The sequence below is a fragment of the Peromyscus maniculatus genome, chromosome 3, assembly GCF_049852395.1.
Source record: "Peromyscus maniculatus bairdii isolate BWxNUB_F1_BW_parent chromosome 3, HU_Pman_BW_mat_3.1, whole genome shotgun sequence".
Taxonomy (NCBI): Eukaryota; Metazoa; Chordata; class Mammalia; order Rodentia; family Cricetidae; genus Peromyscus; species Peromyscus maniculatus.
Genome location: NC_134854.1, coordinates 35,074,573 through 35,094,230, shown reverse-complemented (window position 1 = coordinate 35,094,230; position 19,658 = coordinate 35,074,573). Strand labels below are relative to the sequence as shown.

General features: G+C 34.9%; 1 protein-coding gene across 6 annotated transcripts in view; it reads left to right on the top strand.

Annotated features, from left to right (window-relative positions):
- Positions 1-19,658, top strand: part of Cd36 (CD36 molecule (CD36 blood group)) — a 73,788-nt gene that overhangs the window by 50,256 nt on the left and 3,874 nt on the right. For all 6 annotated transcript variants that reach the window (XM_006971085.4, XM_076566322.1, XM_042272934.2 and 3 more), the window contains 10 exons: positions 2,735-2,895; positions 7,286-7,433; positions 7,843-8,022; positions 9,241-9,332; positions 11,350-11,396; positions 14,745-14,814; positions 16,194-16,381; positions 17,515-17,633; positions 18,608-18,681; positions 19,199-19,253. In XM_006971085.4, the coding sequence (XP_006971147.1) occupies positions 2,735-2,895; positions 7,286-7,433; positions 7,843-8,022; positions 9,241-9,332; positions 11,350-11,396; positions 14,745-14,814; positions 16,194-16,381; positions 17,515-17,633; positions 18,608-18,681; positions 19,199-19,253 (1,134 nt within the window). The remainder of the gene's footprint in view (positions 1-2,734; positions 2,896-7,285; positions 7,434-7,842; positions 8,023-9,240; positions 9,333-11,349; positions 11,397-14,744; positions 14,815-16,193; positions 16,382-17,514; positions 17,634-18,607; positions 18,682-19,198; positions 19,254-19,658) is intronic.

Genomic DNA, 19,658 nt, shown 5'->3' with positions numbered 1-19,658 from the left:
TAAAGAAGCTGTTGAGCTGGGCTTCGTCAGAGTAGGACAAATGATTGGCATGAATGATGCCTGGGCTCAATCCTAAGCACCAAAAAACAAAATGAAACTATGACTTTCACTTTGTTTATAAAAAAAATCTTTCTTTTAGTTTATGAGGCTGTTTGTAAAATGATACTGATGAGACTTTGAGGTGGCTCAGTGAGTAAATGCAACTGTCAGCAAGCTTGAAGTCCCCAATCCTTCAATCCCCAAGACCCTGTGGTTGAAGGAGAGTACTGGCATTTCCAAGTTATCTGCTGACCTCCACAAGTACACCAAAGTATGCATACACACATGCACACACACATGCATGTAAGCCATGTAATAATTTTTAAATTAATATGGCTCAAAATATCTAATCTTTACATTATGAGGAAACTAAGAAATAAATACATTAAATAATCTGTCTAAATCACACAAATTCATAGTATCTAGTTTCTAGCATAGTATCTAGTTTCTCTGTATACTGAATGTTCTATATGTAATACTCAGTTTTCATGCGGTCTATGGTGGATGAAGCAATTCTTTTAAAATTTTTGTACTCCCCCTACTCCAATAAAAAAATATAAGGGTGACTTAATTATTACTAACTTTGGCAGATATGTGAATGAGACACATAGGTTTTGCTAGTACATTAAAAGAGTACTCACCCACATAGCTGTCAAAGTTAGTGTGCACATTTCAGTCATCGAGTGATAACGCTCTTTCTACCCCACCTTAACAGTCTAGTGGCTTCTCTGTTCAAAGAATAAAACAATATGTATGGTCAGAAACCATTTCTAATTCCATAAGAATATACTGACTTATTTTTGGCGACTGAAATGAATTTGCACTTTAAGAGATACAAGATAAATAATAGCTATTATGTTGAGCCTTATGATTTTTATGACTGTAGATGCTTGTGTGTGGTGTGGGGGAAGGGAGGGAGCTTTTCCCTTCATAGTGTTTTGACATTGTAAGTCAAAACAGATTTCAGCTTTAACATTCACAAACACCTTTATCTTAAGAAAAGTGAATATTCTCAGTTTTGTAATTCCCCCCAGTACTGGTCTGGTGTGGAAGTAAACATCTTGGCAGCATATCGTTTTTTAAGGATACTTTAAAAAGCAATAGAAATCTGAACAACATATGAGCAGCTCTTGTTCCCGTGTACATGGGTTACACCACTACAGAACTTTCAAACACACCCTAGCCTGCTGCCTCCTCTTCTCTAAGGACTTCCATTATCCTCTGCATTAGGCAATCTAGTTCCCAAAGACATGAAACTTTATTTCCCATCTACCAACTAGGAGCAGAGGCTGATGAGGGTGTGTGTGAGGTGGGGAAATTCAGCAGCAGTATGAAGCAACAGAGGACTGGTGTAAGGGTCAATGATGCAGATTGCCTCAACCACTCGGTTACTATTTGCCTGGGCTGCACTTGAAACAGCCACCTGCTTCCTTAGAGACTGTGTGCTCAACCTCAAAAAGCACGCTACTGCTTCCTACCCTTTCCTGACCCTATCATTCAGTGAATTGATATTTCCAGGTGAGGAAGAGAAAAGTGGGTTATGTTGTTCCTGTGCTCATCGACTCCATTAGGCTAAATTTCTGTGAAATGTTTCTTCCTCTTCCCCTTAAACACTCTTGGACCTGGGCATTCTTCCCAAATCATTTAATTGGAAGTTCTACCAGCTAGCTACAACAAACTCTTTTTTGTTTGCACTAGTTACTATGACTTCACAGACTTCCTGTTCAGAGAGTGAAAGCCCTAGAAAGCAGCTGGCTAAGCATCTATGGTAACTCTCTTACCTTGCAGACAATGAAATGGACCCTAAGGGGTTTTGTGGCTTTCCACTTGGTCCCAAAGCTCCTAAACAGGAGGCAGTTCCTGAGGTGTCTCTGTTCTGTTGCTGTATACTTTCTTCTTGTGTTTTTTCAACACAACTGGTATACATACATGATTTCTAATGTGTATAATGCCACACACAGACACAGACAGACAGACAGATACACACACACACACACACACACACACACACACACACACACACACACACCACTCCTTCTTAATTTTGCTATTTTTTAAATTAGTTCTCCAATGACAAATTAAGCAGTTGTAATTTTTGGAAACATAGAGTCAGGTATTGATGAAAACATACTATGATTTACAGAGGTCATGTTGAATGGGATTCCAAGAGGAAAATTCATACTTATGTAATTTATCCATAAGCATGTGTGGGCTTCATTTACTAAAGATTAGTCATAATCCCTTGAATTGCCCAGCTTTGGAAGAAAAAGGTTCTGTTGTTGCTGCTGTTTAAAGCTCCCAATAGTACTCAAGTTTTCTTTCAACTTTTTTCTTTTGCCTAACCAATACAGCTACTCAGAATGAAGAGATTACACCTGGCAAAAACATCTTTTGTGTGATAACTTTTAGAGTTAGCTTAACTTACTGTTTTGTTGCCTAAGGGACTGTTGCCACAGGTTCACTTCAAAACTTCCTTTACAAAGCAACAAGGATGGCTTTAGCATTACACACTGGATCTCTTCACAAACTAACCATGAGGGGTGCTGTATGGGGACAACATTCCTGCTTCAAGTGTTTGACAATGTTACGCAAGTTCTCACAAGTTGTTCCCTTTACTCTACTAAATCTAGCAAGGTCTTGGAAGTGTCCATGTTCATTGTAAAGAAACAATCCAAACTTGTTTTATTCTCCACAGGAAGTTGTCCTTGAAGAAGGAACAATTGCTTTCAAAAACTGGGTTAAAACAGGCACCAATGTGTACAGACAGTTTTGGATCTTTGATGTACAAAACCCAGATGAAGTGGCACTGAACAGTAGCAAAATCAAAGTTAAACAGAGAGGTCCTTACACATACAGGTGAGTGAGTTCTTGAGAATGAGTAGGGTCTCTCCTCATTTCCAAGAAGTTTTCTTCCAAGGAGTTCCATTGTATTGAAATGCACTGATTTTCTTGCCATCAACTTACATTTTTCCCTACCTGCAGAGAATCTTAATCTACAGATTTAATAACTCTTCATGTTGTTATACATATATGGTTTTCAAATGTTATCACATAGTCTGTAGAAAAGAAGTATAGAATGTATTATCAGTATAAAGCTAACAAATAACTCCCCTACTCAACAACTTCAGTCATGTTCCTAACCCCACAGAGGGTATGCTGAGAGTTTTAAGTATACATGATTAACATCTTAAAATGAAATAGAAATCTTATATCTGTGATTATCAATGTGTGGCTTTTGGGCCAGGAACAATAGTAAAAACACCTACAACCTCTATGCCAAGTGGTTCAAAGACTCTACCTGTACATTTTAAACTCCTCTGTGTGATTCAGATACATAGTCCATTTTGAGAACCACAAAGCTAAAATGATTTTTTATAATGGCAGTTCCTCTTAAAGTTCTGAGGTCATCTAGGTGTTGAGATTTACATAGAAATTTAAACATATTTTCTCATTATGCTATGCTTTTAAGTGCTCTAATAGTTTATTTAATACAGTTAGGAATAGAATCTTAAACGAATTCATCTAAGAGAAATAATCAGAACCTTTCATTGTATGAAGAAGAAAACAAAAATAAAAACAGACCATCATAGCCGGGCGGTGGTGGCGGCGCACACCTTTAATCCCAGCACTTGGGAGGCAGAGGCAGGCCTGTGAGTTCGAGGCCAGCCTGGGCTACCAAGTGAGTTCCAGGAAAGACACAAAGCTACACAGAGAAACCCTGTCTCGAAAAACCAAAAAAAAAACCAAAAAACAACAAAAAAAAAAAAACCAGACCATCAAATAGGAAGACACTTGTCCACATTCACACAGAGATAGGGACTGGTAATCATATTTCTGCATACATTTTCTTCTATTTAAATTATAGATCATCTTCTTTTCAACTCTCACAGCAGTCAAAGGCACTGAAAACAAATTGTGAATTAGGAAGAGCTTTATTTTTTTATTTTTTATTTTTATTTTTGGTTTTTTCGAGACAGGGTTTCTCTGTGTAGTTTTGGTGCCTGTCCTGGATCTTGCTCTGTAGACCAGACAAGAACTTTATTTTCTGATGAAAACAGAATCAAGTCTTTTGTATCATTCTTTATGTACCTATATGATTTTCTCTCAAGATGAAACACAACTACTTATGCAATGTGATTAATTTATACCACAGATTAATGTATTCCTAATTATCTTCATAATCCACAGTTGTAGTTCTGAAGCATTTTGAACATTATATGATTGTTCACTTTTTTATCCTCTATAAAGCATGTTTCTGGACTAACATTTGACCCTCCAAATTATGAAGAAATAGCAATAGCTGCTGTAAAGGTCATACCTGCTAGGTCAATAAACATTTTATAGGTTATCATGTTTTAATAGTCTTCTCTTTAGTGAAAATATTGCTAATGATTCATAATTTTGCCAAATAAGACTGCTTTTATAACTGCAAGAAAAATACTTTTTCATGATATTATAGTACTTATTATCAAAGTATTTTGTGAATATCTTTTTTCTAAGAATTATGATAGTATAATCTGTATCTATGAAATCGTATCTATTATAAGACACAAGAAATAAAGTCTAAAATACATGCCTAAAAGGTAGAGCATGAATAAAATGATCAAGTATGAAAAAAAAGGAATAGCTATTAGAATTCAAGACCGTTTCACATCTTTTGTTGCTGTTGTTGTTTAGGGATAATAATTCTCTGCTTTTGGGGTTTTGTTTGATTTTTATTTTTTATTTGTTTAGCAATAATGATTTTAACCTTTAAGGAAATGGTAGAAATGTAAACAGAGCAATTGAACCTAGTTATATTCTCCTATAAAGCATATATATATATATATATATATATATATATATATATATATATATATAATAGGATTCATTCCTACAACCTATAACATATCTCCATGTAGAACTAAAAGGGGATAAATTAGATGCATCTTTTTTGCTTGTCAAAGCAGCAGAGGAAGATGGGAAGAAGTAGGGTTTACAGGTACACTTGACAGACAGCTAGCTCTCCTTTGTACGGCAATTTCAGCTGCTCTTGCTGAAGTGTCAGTCACCTTGCCTTGTGGCATCACCAAACTAAAAATTCTTTAGCTTGCCTGAAAGTGGTAAATAAATGAAGGACAATCTACTCCCTTTAAAATTGATACTATTTTGAAGGTTTTCTATATGTTAGGTGAAAGCATGCCTAGCCATGATGAAGCTCTGACTCTATTTTAAATTGAAGCTGGTTGATTTGGCCCACAGCTGCTAGATTGATGCTGATGAAGCATTGATGGGCAATACAAGACATGGTCAAAGCATAAAATTTCCTGCTTTAAGATCATAGTTATATCCCAACCTACAGTGACTCTGATTGCTATAGTCCCTTTGGATATTTTAAATTATAAAGTTTATCTTAGCTTTGGCAAGAACACGAATGATGGCGTCAAGTATGCCTCTGTGATAACTCACTTCCCTTGATCTTATTAACCGATACACCCAAGGCTTCATTTTTTATTTTAAAAGGTGAGTGATTATGTTCTTTCAAAAGAACTTTCCTAAGGAGACCACATTTTACTGATTTTTCTCTTACTGGGTGCCATCTACTGGCTTGAGGTTGTAAGTGCCACTGAGGGAAAAATGGATACAAATAACTTAGCTTTTATTTCACTTAGTCCTAACTGCATCAAGGTGTCTGAAAATGCTGTAACCCTACTTGACTTGTTATTAATAGGTACCTTAATTTAAAAATAGTTATTTTATGAGAAAGGCATTAATAGGAATTTAGTGCCTTGGGTTATTTCAGATTTTTTTCAGGTTGCTTATATATCTCACTCAATAGAGAAGAAATAATAAAGCTTTGTGCAGCATCTATTAAAATAGTGTTCCTATTTTTATTTAAAACATGTTTTGAAATGATATGGCCACTAACTAGCTTATTAATGGAGAAGTGAGAGTCAGATATGATACTCTGCATTTGTAACTACAGCATTTGAGAGGTCGGCACATAACAAATTTGTGACCAATCTGGCCTATGTAGTTCAAGCCCAGGCTGAGCTAAAACATGCCAAGAAATAAGAAAACACTGAAATACCCAAAACTCACCATGTGTATGGGGATCTCATAATCTGTATTCCACAGGAGTCCACATTTCATATCAAACTTGTAGGCCCATGCTTTTTTCAGTCTATACAATGGTTATTCAGTTCAAATAGTTGACATCCAGTTATAGAAGAGTGTACAGAGTCATATCTACCCCCTTTTCTTTCTTCCTTTCTTTCTTTCTTTCTTTCTTTCTTTCTTTCTTTCTTTCTTTCTTTCTTTCTTTCTTTTTTTTTTTTTTTTGTTTTTTAAGACAGGGTTTATCTGTGTAGCTTTGCGCTTTTCCTGGAACTCACTTGGTAGCCCAGGCTGGCCTCAAACTCACAGAGATCCTCCTGCCTCTGCTTCCTGAGTGCTGGGATTAAAGGCGTGTGCCACACTACCCAGCATACTTCATTTCATTTCAATGGATAACTTGTACAAACAAGCTGTTTTTCTGCAAAATGATCATCTTTTAACACAGTCATGAAAAGTATAGCAAGTGTTGAGCCAAGAGATTAGAAGAACTCAAGAGACAAAATGAAGGAATGGAGTTTGAGTCTCTGTTGCTTAATGTTGGTTTTATTAACAAACTTACAGCAGAACTGCTGGCTAGACTACACACTTTGAGAGGTCTCTCTACTATGAAAAATAGACTCTCTGACCCTCCTTACCTTCAAGATAAAGACCATTGTTTAATTAAAAAGCCCTTTTGTGTTTAAAATCTCTCTTTGTATCTTTTATTCCCATCAACTGTTTTCCTATCACTCCATAATTAAACACTCAGACACTTGTATTTCTCAAACCACATCATCATCATCTTCTTTAGTATTTTGTACTTGCTACTTTTTGTCTTTCCTACATAATTTTCTATTTACTTGGACCATCACATGGAATTGCTAGGGAAGTGAGTCTTCAACCCATTCCACTTGGACGTCCAAGCCCAGCATCTAATTATCTCACTTAGTCCTAGTCCACTTTCCTCTTCCCAGGTTTAAGACCCTTTCTCATTAGGCTGCCAGAACTGTAACAGTAGCTAGTTATTTCCATTTTAATTCTGTGAGTTAGTGTAAACTAACTTGTTCAGAGTTACAGTAGTATTTGTTGGATAAATGGAGACATTTGATATCTAGTAGTTACACAAGACATTTATTTTTTCCCTCATTTTGTTGGCTTCTCTTTGTTTTAGAGTTCGTTATCTAGCCAAGGAGAATATAACCCAGGACCCTGAGGACCACACCGTCTCTTTTGTACAGCCCAATGGAGCAATCTTTGAGCCTTCACTGTCTGTTGGAACCGAGAATGACACCTTCACAGTTCTCAATCTGGCTGTGGCAGTGAGTGGAGAACAGCTAATGTGTGGGACAGTTCAGAGCCTGTCTCAATTAAACTCATAAATGCCCTTCTCAATTGGCTTTAGTTATTTTTACCACTATAAAAACACGTATTTATGTTATTTTGTCATCTAGAAATATGGCACAATAATGATAATCATTTGACTTAAGTATTCTTTCGAAATAGGTCTTCAACTCGAATGTCTTCTTGTGGCTAGAAATGCTTCAGAAAAATGTAATTGTGAAGGGATTAGGAAAAAATGACACAAACTATAATTTTAGTCTAGACAGAATTTGGTAGATTTTGAAGGTTTAGTTTGATTTTAATTAAACTCAACTGTTTTCTTTAATCCATTTATTTAAGAAATGGGATATATTGATTTCTCAGATAGTGTTTTATTTTTTTTTGTAGGCTGCACCACATATATACACAAACTCATTTGTTCAATCTGTGCTCAATTCGCTTATCAAAAAGTCCAAGTCTTCTATGTTCCAAAGAAGAACTTTGAAAGAACTGTTGTGGGGTTACAAGGATCCATTTTTGAGTTTGGTCCCATATCCTATTTCTACCACAGTTGGTGTGTTTTATCCTGTAAGTACCAAATATAAATGGCCACACTGCTATATTTTAATTATGTAAACAAAATGTCATTGGGAAAAAATTTATAGTTTTTCCATATTAGCCTTATTAGTTAATCTGAGGATATATAATTCATTATTTTTAAAGCCTGAATCTTACATGCTAGTGAAAAAATTAATGAGTTGGACTAAACTCATCTTAATTTAAAAGTTAATCAAATTTTGGTTCTTATAGACAATTGAAAATTCATTTGTAAATCTGTAAATCTTTGCATGCTATATTTACTTTTGATTTTTTGTTCTAATGAATCAAGGTTAATATTATATTTTTGTATTAAAAAAATCAAACATATTGATTATCTCCTTCCTCATTTCCTAGACCTTTAAATTTTAAAGTATCAATTAAAAAGCTACTGTGAATTTCTTCTTGAGATGTTCAGCAAGCTTCACTTACTGTGGCTTGCAACTCGATTTCACAGAATGGTGGTTTGATGATTAAGAAGATGTAGATTTCCTGCTCTATGTGGTTACAGCTCTAAGTTCTGAGTTACAAATGAGATGAGAAGGCCAAACCAAATCTCTGCTTTGACTGTTATATCATTGGACACTGTATAGGAATATTGCCTATGCTTTCCAGTTCCTTATTGCTAGTGTTTCAGATTGTACAGTTATACATTAGTTAAATATTAATTGGGAAGCATGAAGGAATTAGAGTCAATTATTATTTGAACCAAATTATCACAACTCTTTCTTTGGCTAACAGAATTTTTAATTTTGTTTGTATAATCCTTTTCATTTTAGTAACTTCTATTAAGAATTTGAAAATTTAGAATACCTTTGGAAATCTGTTGTCATTCTCATAAGTTTAGATCAGTGTGTCCTCACCTGAATATAATAGGAACAGTGAAGAACATTATCTCTGGTTAATTCCTAGCAGTATTGGAACTGGTGTCCATCAGCCTCTGTTAGTTATTTTCTTATATTTATTATAATAAATAAATACAGTAAATATATATAATAAGTACTTACATTCACTATATTTATTATATTTTATCTCAGCACCTAGCAGTTATTTCTGGGCAACTTTTATATTCTATCATTTAAGTATTTAATGATAGAAGATGATTGTGAATGGCTCCTATTTGAAAAATGTGAAAGAAAGTTAGTTGCACATGCTATGACACAGTGAATATGGCTTGACCTGTGAGTAACTTTTTGTTTATATTTTCAGTACAATAATACTGTAGATGGAGTTTATAAAGTTTTCAATGGAAAGGATAACATAAGCAATGTTGCCATAATTGAATCCTATAAAGGAAAAAGGTCAGTAACTCTGTGGTTTTGGTGTGTGTGTGTGTGTGTGTGTGTGTGTGTGTGTGTGTGTGTGTGTGTGTGTGTATGTGTGTGTGTGTATGTGTCAGAGAGAGGGGGGACGACTAGGCTATTCTACAGTACTATTAGTATTATTTTACTATTACTGCTAAGGCATGCATAACCGTCTATGAAACAGACACTGCTACAGAGCATCCTTGGCAATGGCTGTTTTACCAGGCATTAAACCCTTCTTCATTCCACTTTCTTGTTCATACCAATCTGATTGACATTCCGCAGCACAAACACATGAAAGGTTTACCTTTATTCATTCCCTCTCTTAGTCAAAGAAATACAGTATTAATTTTTATCTTATTAGCATATCTAACATTACAGTGAATCCATACAATTAAGTGATAACAAATTAATACATCAATGTGATCATGAAGTAGGCAAATAGATCTTGTTGTGCCTTTTAAAATGAGCATATGAAATAAAATTTGTACATTGTGGTGATGTGTTCTAAATGAGTCCAAACAGGAAAATGTTTAATGAATCCAAGCACTTTTACAATTTCCCTGCCATGCCAATCTTTTTCTACTGATGGAAAATGGAATTAGCATTTCAAATACAGTAATAAGTTTACACAATATATCTATCACCTTTGGAAAAGTAAAAGAACAGAATAGGTTCATGAAGCCATACTTTTCTTTCTCACAGTTCCTCACAGTTCATCCTAATTATTCATTCCTAATAATTTATTCCTAATTATTTATATCTATAAAATGTAGAGAAGTCAAATAAGTACCAGGAGGAAAAAAAAGCTGTCTTTTTTTTTCTATTCATGCCATAATTCCTTGAAAAACACTAGAGGTAGCAGAATTAAAAGTGTAAGTGATTTTCTTAACCTTCATAACTACTGCTTACATAGTTCTAACATGCAATGAATAAAAGTTCACTGTTGTACACTTTTACTTCTAAAGAAGGAAGTTCACGTTCACATGCTTTTATAGAGAAATCTAGTGGAGAAAAGTAATTCTATGTGTTTATTTCTGGGAATATCATATCAAAACTTGCATATTGAGCACTGCATATATTCCTGGAGTTTTAGATTGTAGAGTGGTGTTGAAAAGAAGTGTCAATCACTGAGTGGGTTAGAATTGAATGTGGTTGACCCATGAGGTTGTCATAGTATGCAGTTGATTTAACTCCGTGTGCTCAGGCTGCATATGATTAGCAGCACTTCCTTTAAAAACTTGAGCAACAGTATCTTGAGATCCTAGTAGACTAGCTGTATTTTAGGAGTGGACAGCAATAGTTTTTCTGCCACTCAAAATGGTTGAAGAGGATTCACAGGAATTTAATTCTATTCTTCTTAATCACTTCCATATATAAAAATATATTAGATCAATTAGATAATAAAAGATAAATAAATTCTGACCCATTCTAATACTGGTCCCTGATAATGCTAAAATGGGGAAAATGTAAAACCTTCAGAAAGTACAATGTGAAAATGTAAACATTAAGTATTTACATATTTTGAACTATATGAATCAAAACACCAGCTACTAAGTTTTCTTCCTTTTTTCTCCCTTTCTATATCAGGATGAGCTTCTGTCAGGAGCTTCTTCAAAACTTTTATTCTATCAGTATGAACACTGAACAAACTACCACATAATTCATTTCTGTCAAGGAAATGAATTCCTGAGTAGACAACTACATTCCTCTCGTTTTCTTCCAGAGTTCTGTCTATCTGAGTGGTTACTAATGATCTTGGCACTTAGCGGCTTGTAGTTTATGATCTGTCCTGTTAAGGCTTCCAGTACTTCATTTATTGCAATAAGATTAGAGGATTAAACAATCATGGATTGAATGATGTGGAATGTTTATTAAATTCTAGCTGTCATCGCCTGTATTTTTCATTATGTTGATAAAAGTAGTGTTTCAAAATTGAAAGAGTAATGTGAATATTATGGGAAATATTCTTGAAACAGGAGTATTTGTTCATCTAATATCTTTTATTCCTAAGGAATTTGTCCTACTGGCCAAGTTATTGCGACATGATTAATGGCACAGGTAAGAATCTTTGTTGTAATAACCACAATGAGAATATCTCACCCTTCTCCCACAAGTCTGCTTCCCTCCCAGCCAAAGGGATTCTGAAGGTTGAGGGGCAGTGCTAACCAGTCAGCATAATTGGAAGGATTTGTTTACAGGTAGGTTTAGGAAGGGGCTATCTCCTTAAGGTGACAGGACTTTTTAGATTAACCACAGAAGATCAGCCTTGTTGCATTGCTAGAAAAGTTCTGCTTTATAAAAATATCTCACTTGGTGAGTGGCATCCAACAAGTGATTAAGAACAAAGAGGTATAATTACTAATCAGTTCTCCTCAATATTAGACTGATAACTTACATGTGAAGAGGTACAATTTCAAAAAGGAAAACACATTCCCAAGTTAGATGCAGAGCTGAGGTGGAGGCAGCATGATTGTAGAACAGAAGCAACCTATTTTGCACAAGTTGCTCAAACGGAGTGAAAAGCAAAAATAAAACAAGGTTAGATGTCTACTATCAGTGAAGAATATGTGCTAAAGTGTGTTCTCTAAATTAGATTTGTGAAATAAGAAACAGCTAAAATCTTTGATTTGGGATATAGTTAGGTTGTGCTTATAATTGCCCTAAAGAAAAGCACAGTATGTACACACAGTCCATCAATGTAAGAACTATGATTGTATAACACAATGCTAATCAAATATTAGGAAGTAATTTAAGTCAAAGATAAGCATTTAATTACTAAGAAGCACATGAATAATGTTTACAAAGTAGGTGAGGAACTACTCAATAGGAAAACGACATAATGAAGATAATGAAAGTTAAATAAAAAGGAGGCACAGGAGCTGTTTACCTTTTCAAAGGTAATTGAGACATTCAGCTTTATAGAATTTTGTTCTGTCTCATAGGGTGGAAAAGCAGGAGCAATGGCATTAATGTTTTCCAAGGGTACTTCTCCAAATAAATTTTCAAGTATTTCAATAGTTCCATAAGCCTAATAATCCTTAGACAAAGAGAAATGTACTGTGCTATTCCTAAACAGTAAGGAATGCTTTGTGTATAAGGGAAAAACCATTAAGAACTCTGTGTGAAACTAGAATTGGTTTAACTAAAGATGGCAGAGCTTTGGTAATTTCTTAGTGTCAGTGACAAAAACATCAGGCATGAAGCTGAAAATATAGAGGCAGTCAAAAGAAGGAAAAGGAGTAGAGATAGAGATAGAGATGAGTAGATAGAGGAAGATTCTTGTGAGAGGGTCCCTTGCTATGGGACCAGGAGGGGGAAAATGGCCACTGAAACAAAGATGCCAATGTGTGACTATCATAATCTTCCTGCTGTTTGAAGAACATCCACTGAAAGGTCTAATACACATTTAGAATGTTTCTTTTCAGAAAAGCATCTCTGGAAATGGGGAGATACTTTGATTAGTAGACAGTTTGACATCCAAGCACAAGAACTTGAGTTAGATCCGCAGGAACCACGGGAACATACACAAACAACACATTGGAAATGTGAAGTGTCGTTGTAATTCTACAGCTGGGAAGGCAAAGGTGGGCGGATCCTTGGAGCTCATTGGCTGGCCTGCCCAGCCTATTCAGTGAGCTTCAGGACCCTATAAGAGACCTGGGCTCAGAAATGAAGATGGACAACCTCTGCCAAATATAACAAGAATGGTCTCTACCCTCTTTAGCCAGGCTCCACCGTTCAAATCGTCCTCAGCACTGTCTTCTAATCTCCTACTAATATGGCCCACTAAGCCCTGCTTAAAGCATTCCACTGCTTTTCTAGGCCAAAGTCCCAAAGTCTACCTTCAGAAAACAAGTAGCATGATCAGACCCGTCAAAGCAATACCAACTCCCTGATACCAGCTTCTGTCTTAGTTGTTGTTCTATTGTTATGACGAGACACTATGACATAGCAACTCATATGAAGGAAAACATTTAATTGAAGCTTGCTTATAGTTTCAGAGGTTTAGTCCATTGCCATCAGAGAGGGGATGACTGCATACAGGCAGACATGATGCTAAAGAAATTAGAATTCTACATCCTGAACTACAAGGAACAAGAAGAGTGGGACACTAGGCCTGGTTTGGGTGCTTGAAGCCTGAAAGCCCACCTTTAGTGATATAACTCCTCCTACAAGGTGATACCTATTCCAAAAAGGCCCTACCTCCTAGTCCCTCCCAAGTAGAACCACTCAATGATGACTAGGCATTCATATTTGAGCATATAGGGGCCTTTTTTATTTGTTTGGTTTTGGTTTTTGTTTGTTTGAGATAGGGTTTCTCTGTGTAGTTTTGCCTGTCCTGGACCTCACTCTTTAGACCAGACTGGCCTCTAGTTCACAGAGATCTTCTTGTGAGGGCTGGGATTAAAGGTGTGTGCCACTGTTGTAGAATATTATTTTAAGGTGTGTTACATTTGTTTATGCTGTGAAATGTTTGTTTAATGGTGCACAGATGTGTTACAGTCTTTTATGTTGCATTTATTTAACTCTGTGAAGCTGTGTTACTATGCCTGTCTAAAATACCTGATTGGTCTAATAAAAAACTAAACTGCCAATAGCAAGGCAATAGAAAGGATAGGTGGGTTTGGCAGGCAGAGAGAATAAATAGAAGGAGAAATCTGGGAAAAAAGAAAGAAGAGCAAGAGAACAAGGAGAGGAGGATGCTACAGACCAGTCACCCAGCCACCCAGCCAGTCATGAAGTAAGAGTAAAAGTAAGATATACAGAATTAAGAAAAGGAGAAAGCGCAAAGGCAAAAGGTAAACAGAATAATTTAAAGTTAAGAAAAGCTGGCAAGAACAAGCCAAGCTAAAGCCAGGTATTTATAATTAAGAATAAGCCTTCATATGTGATTTATTTGGTGGGCCCCTCAAAAAGCAAAAACATTCAACAGTTTGGCATACCATCATGGGAGCAAAGAAAGCTGAACAACACACCACCACTACTCAACTATGGGGCCATTCTTATGCACACCATCACTCCCTTACAGACATGCTCATGGGCCAATTTGATCTTGACAACTCTTCAATGCAGGTTTACCACTCAGATTACTCTAAGATACATCAAATTGGTAAAAGATAGCTAGGGCATCTGTTGTGATTGAAATGTGCTATGAGTATACATATACTTTGACAATGAAAGATATTTGATTATATATTGAAAACAATAACTTTCATATACTTAATAAATCTTAATAAATAAAATATACCTCTTTATTATGTGAAAGTAAATGTCCCACGGGTAACTTTAAAATCATATATGCAAACCATGTTTTATTTCTACTGACTACATTGGAAAGAGAGATTTTTAGACTTTTCTAGGGTTCACATCACATAAAAACACTTGTCACTGGTTGATCTTTGACAGATGCAGCCTCTTTCCCACCTTTTGTTGAGAAGTCTCGGATACTGAGGTTCTTTTCCTCTGACATTTGCAGGTAAGTTTCTGGAACGTAAACATTAGACTTTTTCCATTCCAGTCTTAAAGCAAAGAATGGGAAGCCTAATAATTTACATTGTTTGAAAAAATATACAAATACTTCTCTTGATTTCTTAAGAATGAATGTGACAATATGGAATTAACATTTTTGGTTTTTTTTTCAAAGTAGCCTATGCATTTCAACATTTTATAGTGCAAGCCATTTTTTGTCATTTCTGAGTACTTTATCATGTCTGCTGATAAATTTTCATGATACAGCAATCAAATGTAAAGAGAATGCCTGATCTTTCTGAAGATGTCTAGAGAAGATGTCGCATTTGTTACAGAGCTATGTTAATGCTTCACACAGCAATTTTTTTCCAAACTGGTGGGTTTCAGATTATACCCATGAGGGCTGAACCCCACACAACTACTTCTGGTTCCCAGTCCTGTCCCTAAATTTAGATGATACTATAGGCAATCTTTAGACACCTTGGAATCATTGCCATATATATAAAACTTCTGAGAACAGTGCTTCTTCACATAGGGTGAGCTGAAGGTCAGAGAAAATATTAATTGAGCTGTGACACAGAGAACTGGGCATGGTGGACATGGGATAAATGGTAGAGATCTGTTCCATGCACACACCCCACCAGGTGAGCAGCTCTTTCTTTAAGCTCTTTTCAAAAGATAGAAATTTCATTTAAATTGAGTACAAATAAAGAATTTGAGTAAGTCATATAAATATTTGTTGCATAGAAGAATTTAACTATGAGAAGCATCCCTGACATTTATTCCCCATTACAGTTCACACGTAATCTTGACATTAGAAGGTTTTTAAGAACTAAAGAATTTATATTTCATACTCATGTTTTTAATCATGTTATGTTGTAAATTATAAAAACAACAACATCAATAGGTTTCCTAAGAAGCTGACTCTTTTCTACATTAAATCAAGAATATAAACTAGATTTAACAAAAAGAATCAGATCTCCAGAATGGGATTCAGGTGTAGCTGGATCCAGCTCCTGCCAAGTCTCTCCAGTCCCAGAGCCCACTTATAAAAGAAACACACAGACTCTTATATTATTTAAACTGTTTGGCCATTAGCTCAGGCCTACCATTATTTAGCTCTTACTCTTATACTCAGCCCATTTCTGTTAATCTATATGTTGCCATGTGTTTTGTGGCTTTACCTGTTGCCTCTACATGATGCTCCCTGAACGGCAGCTGGTGTCTCTTCCCCTCTGCCTTCCTCTACTTTTGCTCTCTCCTCTCTGCTAGTCCCACCTATACTTTCTGTCTGGCTACTGGCCAATCAGTGTTTTATTTATACAGAGTGATATCCACAGCATTCAGGCTCCAAGTATGAAGCTCTTTCTTCAAATATCTATGTAGGTCCATCTACGCTGTGTTTGGATCTGATGTTGACCTTAAAGGAATCCCCGTGTACAGATTTGTTCTTCCAGCCAAGGCCTTTGCATCACCACTGCAGAATCCAGACAACCACTGTTTCTGCACTGAAAAAATCATCTCAAACAATTGTACATCATATGGTGTGCTAGACATCGGCAAATGCAAAGAAGGTGTGTAGATGTGCTCATTATCAAAGTTCACATACATTTTTTATTTACTAATGTTTGGGAGTTTTGTTCTTTTTAAGTTGTTGTATTATGAAAAATAAGCTATATTCAGAAAGATAAGTATCACAAATTTTCTCTTATACACAGAATGTAGAGTTAAATCTCACCCTCTTGTATGTGTTCATGTGTGTGTGCATGTGTGTGTGTGTGTGCATGTGTGTGTGTGTGTGTGTGTATGTGTATTTGAAACTGTAATGGGGACCACACTAAGGAAGGACAAAGTCTTAAGGTAGGGAAGAGACACCCATGAAATTCGTGTGACAAGAAAGCTTAGATGAAGCCTACTAGTGAGGCAGAAGAACCCCAAAGAAAGAGGAGATGAATGCATAAGAATATGTGTCATGACATATAATGTAATATTTACCCATAATTCTTTTTTATTGAGCATTTAAAATTAAAGAAAACATTGGTAACAGAAGGTAGCTTTTGGTGGCAGTGAATGGTGCTTTCATATGCTTTTCTTGTTTTGAGGTGTTGTGTTTCAGTATTGCAAAAGTGAGTTATTGGGAAAACCACACTGGTATTATGCCATGTTGTTTTGATGGTTAGGGAAACAGAAAAAATCCCAGGGCACAATGAATTTCCTAACCATCTTCCATGGTTGTAGCTTTTTGCACTAAGAAAATGGAGAATAAAATTAAATAAGCTTTCTTTGTATCCCTAAAGTAAGAAGTGAAAAGCAAAGACCTCAGAGCCATCCTTGTCTTATTTAGGTTCTCTGTAGTACAGTGAAAATAAAGACAACAAATTACTGAGACTTTCCGTGCTGTCACGGAACCTATTGAAGTTTGAGAACATGAATCAAGCCCATATGTATATTTTTCTAATTTGTTTAGAGTTGAACATTTGAGTTCTGGAAATTAGTGTGTGAAGAAACAGACATCAACTGGCTGCTTAATAAAATGTCACAGAGTTTTATGTTGTTTTGCACAATAACAAGCAGATGTAATGCTCTTGCCTCAGCATTTCAAAAACAACTATATTTTCATGTATGAAAGCTTTATCCTCTAGCGAATATTTGAAATGACATGTGAAATGTAATGTATTTCCACTTGTCTCTTAAAATATGTCTTCAGGAAAGCCTGTGTACATTTCCCTTCCACATTTCCTACATGCAAGTCCCGATGTGTCAGAACCTATTGAAGGCTTAAACCCAAATGAGGAAGAACATAGGACATACTTGGATGTGGAGCCTGTAAGCCATCGTCTTATTGATCTGATTTGGTTAATATTATTCTAAAAATTAAAAAAAATAATTTTATCATAATCTTGGATAATATGCTTAAGATCATTGAAACTGCTAATCTGAATAGCACTTATTTCTTCCTATTCTGATGTATAAATGGCATGAAATTCAATTTTGTTTTCAACATGTGAGACCTTGCAGGGCTTTTACTGACCCATGGATTCAGGAATTCTAATAATAAAAGTTAGTGCAATTACCTTACAATTTTATACATATCATCATCATCATTATTACACTTAACTGGCATTGCTTTTATGAGAAATCACTGCTATCAGAAATCAGAGATATTATGATTATATGTAAATTTCAGACAAAAGTCTATAATGAGAATAATGTATAACAGTTCCTCTAGTACTACTATTAACATTTAAATTATCTTGATATTCATTTTGAAACCAGAAGGGAGACTATGGTTGTAGTTCAGTGATCTAACATTTGCCAGGAATGCATGCTCGGGGACTAGCTTTCAGCATCTAAGAACTGCAGGAGACACATTTCTGCTAAAATAGTAGAAATCTGTAACATTGCTTTTTACTGATATGTGGACTAACTAAATATTTGGACATAGAGTTCAGGAACTAAAGTATCTGACTTTTCCTTTTTATATTCTTTTTTTACTAATGTTGATTTCTTCAAAACCAAATTATGTAGATTTCATAATTTAAAGATGCCTTTAATGTTAGCTAAGACAAGAAAACTCACTCTCCCTCTCTCTGTCTTCATATATATGTAATATATATATATATATGCACATGATTGCATGTATTTAAGCACAAAGTTTAATAGATTGTAATTTCCCAGCCTTAAAAAGTCTTCCATTTTAAATTCAAAAGGACTCTATTTGTGTCACAGAAAAGGTAAAATCTGACTATTAAAAAAGAATGTTTTAGAACCTTGTAATTACTTAACTGTGCTTTTTTTAGATAACTGGATTCACTCTACAATTTGCAAAACGACTGCAGGTCAACATACTGGTCAAGCCAGCCAAAAAAATCGAGTGAGTCTCCTTAACCTTGTTGTTTCTATGCAATTAGTAGCATTTTCTTATAAGTATGTGAGTAGATTAGTGAAAATGGAAAGAATGTCTTATGGTTTTTCATCATTATGCCATTATGCAATTATTAAATGCCTAGGACACTTTTTACTTGAATCAGATCTGGTGCTTATTGAAATGGCATTTAGATATTTTAACTACTGTTAGTTGCTTGTCATTGGGGGAACATCTCTTATATACACTATATCCAACTATTTCTACTACAATAACTTCTAGGTCATATACTTTCCTAGATTAAAATTTGTACCTATAAGCCAATACAATAATTAGAAATCTACATTAGATATATGAATGGAGAGTTTGAAAAACATCTCTGTTAAACTTAATTCACTGAACAGAACAAAATCAAAGAAGTTGAGCGATATTGCAAGACTAATTGAATTCTAGAAAATTTATTTATTCTAAATGTCTTTTACATTTGTATAAATATACCAATAATTATTTTTAATGTGTATTTTAGAGCATTAAAGCATCTGAAGAGAAATTATATTGTACCTATACTTTGGCTTAATGAGGTTAGTATTTTATTATTCATTAATAACAATTTTATGTAAAAGCTTTTGGTATTTAAAATGACATGTATATTATAATATTTGAGGATGTATTTACATTGCTTATAAATATGATCTTACACTTTGATATATCCATTAGGAAAACAACTAAATTACATATAAGTACTTTTTAAGTTTTATGTTTTTTTCAGACACACAAATAACTTTACTTACTTATTTTACTTTATTTACATATTTTTTATCATACAATTAAAGAAAGAGACATGCATACATGTAACACCACAGAATTCAAGACTCATTGAATATAACAGTGGTAATAAAAACCCTATTATTTATAAACAAGACATATTAGAGTAGACTGACAATCCTATTGACTGATAAACTATTTTACTGTAAACTTCTAAATTG